Source organism: Stegastes partitus, unplaced genomic scaffold, assembly GCF_000690725.1.
Source record: "Stegastes partitus isolate 25-593 unplaced genomic scaffold, Stegastes_partitus-1.0.2 Scaffold577, whole genome shotgun sequence".
Lineage (NCBI taxonomy): Eukaryota > Metazoa > Chordata > Actinopteri > Pomacentridae > Stegastes > Stegastes partitus.
The window spans coordinates 90,283-92,962 of record NW_007578308.1 but is presented as its reverse complement, the minus strand read 5'-3'; the positions used below and the strand labels follow the sequence as shown (position 1 = coordinate 92,962).

Here is a 2,680-nt window from a genome sequence, read left to right as displayed (position 1 = left end):
AGCGCCCCCTACTGGCTGCCCCACAGCGCCTCATGCTGGCTGGCTGCCCCACAGCGCCCCCTGCTGGCTGGCTGCCCCACAGCGCCCCCTGCTGGTGGTAATCAGTCGGTAAACGCAGGATTTCAGGATTCTAATCATGAATTTGTATTTCTGAGGCGGGATGCAGGTGTTTTACGTCTTTTAATTCACCTGCAGACGCGGTTTTCTTCCTTCAGGCAGCAGTCGATGCTTTCTGTTTGTGGTCTTTGTGGACCAGGTTCAAGTCATGATTCTGTGATTTTTAACGACTGTTCAGTGGTTCTGATCGTGTTTGACACGTTGGAGTCCTTCAGACGTCTTTTCAGACTCGTGCTGAAGACTTCTGGCTGGTTCACGTTTTCTGGTTTGAGGACGATTTCGAGTCATTCTGAGGTTTTTATTGTGGAGCAGCGAGAAGAGAGAAACCGTCCACATGTCATCGGCCTGGTCCAGCCCGTTTATCAGACAGAACAGAACCGAGCAGCAACCCAGAAGCTGAAGCTGAAGGACCGGTCTGTGGTCCAGCGACGCTCCTGCTGTTTGATTTGACTTCTGTTCTTTGTCCACGTTGTTCTTTGTGCTGCCGTCACATCTCAGAGGAAACATTAAGACTAATGACTCATTTATTTAATATCATTTTACATTTTTTATATTTAGTATTTTGTAATTTGTCTTGATTTTAGAAATAGTCAGAATTCTGAATATTTTTCAGTATTTATTTAAAAAATGTTCTAAATGTTTTTGGGGGATTCTTTATTGTTGGATTATTTCTGATGAAATGTTTCAAAACATCAGTAAGAATTTAGAATTTTCTTGATTTTGTATTTTTCAGCATTTATCGGAACATTTTGTGCCCGTTGTTGGTGTAATTATTTATTTATGTTTTAATAACCTGGTTAAGAATCCGTCACAGGAACCAAACCAGCACCGAGGGTTCTGCTGGACCGTGTGTCTGACCTCAGTGGACACGACGGGTCCGGATCAGAACAGGTTCTGGTTTCTGATGTTCAGCTTGAGTGTGAACTCCGGCGCCGTGCGGCTGAGCTGTCAGCGTGTTTGTGTCGAGTCAGTGTGGGCGTTCTGACTTCCTGATGTGAGGAAACCTTCTTCCGATGGAGACACACTGAAACGTCTCACATGTGGAAACACAACAACACGGCAGCAGCAGCGTCGCCTCGCCGGCTGCAGGAACACTGACAGAGACCAACGGTGAGTCTGATCCCTGTCCGTCTGTCACTGGACGACCAGAACCAGAACCAGAACCAGTGAGAGGGCTGAAGCCCAGCAGGTCTGCAGCTTCAGGATCTGTGCAGCGCGTTTGGTTTTCCAGCCGCTCGTGTGTTTGTGGAGACGTGAAGCTCTGGAGGTCACTGAGAGTTCAAGTTAGTTTCCAGGTTTTTGGTCTTTGGGACCGTCTGAGTCCGTTTGGAGGATTTCCAACTAACTTTGAGCAGCTTTTGAGTCGTGTGTTTCTGCCTCTCGTCCGGCTTCAGGTCGCTGCAGACGGAGCCTTTAATGAAGTCCGTCCAGCATGAGGCGGCTGCTGCTGCTCTGACTTGTAGACGACACACTCGGAGTTTTATTGTGAAGTCAGAATGTTAGCGTGTTAGCGCTGCTGCTGCTAACATGTTGAACCACAAACGTTCAGTAACTCTTCCACTGACCAACAGGTCGGTCCATGTGCAGGTCTCCTCTGTTATGATTGGTTCCCCAGAACAGGTAACTGCTGCTCCAGGGTTCTGATTGGCCGACGTAGCTTTAGGGTTGGTTCACCTTCTAGAAGGAAAAATCCTAGAAAATGTTCTAATTGTTTGTAAGAATGGAAATGTTGTGGTTTGACGGCCTGTTTTTGGAATTTTATTCATATTTAGGTGTATTTAAAAAAGAAAGAAAAAACTGAATGAAAGGTAAAAACTGCCTCAAACTACAGACGTGTTCTACGAGCACACGGAACACGTCACTGCTTACAGTTTGCTGTCTGCGCTCTGATGTTTTATAATTTTAACGTTTAACCTGCAGCAGCTCAGCCACACATCAGAGGCTTTAACTCATCAGTCTACACCTGCTCAGGTGAAATACAACGAGGTAGAAGTCGAAGGTTTGGTTTGATGATCCCATGTGATGTTAGATATCAACCGTTCTTCTCTCTGCAGTGGTGAGATGAGCAGCTGATCCGACCCGAACACAAAAACACACAACATGTCTTCACCTCCCGCTGAGGATCCGGTGACGCCACCGCCGATGACCACGCCTCCTCGCAAAGCCTCGGTGGTCCGTCTGCAGGAGAGGTGGGCGTTAGCCACTAGCATCCATCCAGCCGCTAGCATCCATCCAGTCGCTAGCATAGTCCAGACATCCTACAACTGTCTGTCCAACACATTGTCTTGTTGAAAACATCTTTTATTTTGAATTCATCACTGTTTCCTGGTTTGTAGGCGGGGCTCCAACCTGTCCCTACTATTGGACGTGAGCAGCCTGGGGGCGGAGCCAGTCTGTTCCGTGACCACCCCTAAGGAGGTGTGGCTTCAGCTGCTGCACACGTCGACCCGACCGCTGGACCACCAGCTGCTGCAGGAGGCTGCAGCCGACACCAGCGCGCTCAACGTCGAGTACCAGGTACTTTAACTGCATAGTACTACTACCGGGTACTACCAGGTACTTT

At 48.2% G+C, this 2,680-nt stretch overlaps 1 protein-coding gene across 5 annotated transcripts in view; it reads left to right on the top strand.

Annotated features, from left to right (window-relative positions):
• LOC103362483 (protein tyrosine phosphatase non-receptor type 7) overlaps positions 1-2,680 on the top strand; it is a 9,998-nt gene that overhangs the window by 506 nt on the left and 6,812 nt on the right. Inside the window, exons 2-4 of one of the 5 annotated variants that reach the window (XM_008288848.1) lie at positions 1,030-1,227; positions 2,172-2,306; positions 2,454-2,634. In XM_008288848.1, coding sequence (XP_008287070.1) covers positions 2,218-2,306; positions 2,454-2,634 — 270 coding nt within the window. In that variant the 5' untranslated portion in view covers positions 1,030-1,227; positions 2,172-2,217. Of the gene's footprint in view, positions 1-945; positions 1,228-2,171; positions 2,307-2,453; positions 2,635-2,680 lie in introns of those variants that run through there. The other 4 variants (XM_008288851.1, XM_008288847.1, XM_008288850.1 and 1 more) reach the window with 4 other exon arrangements.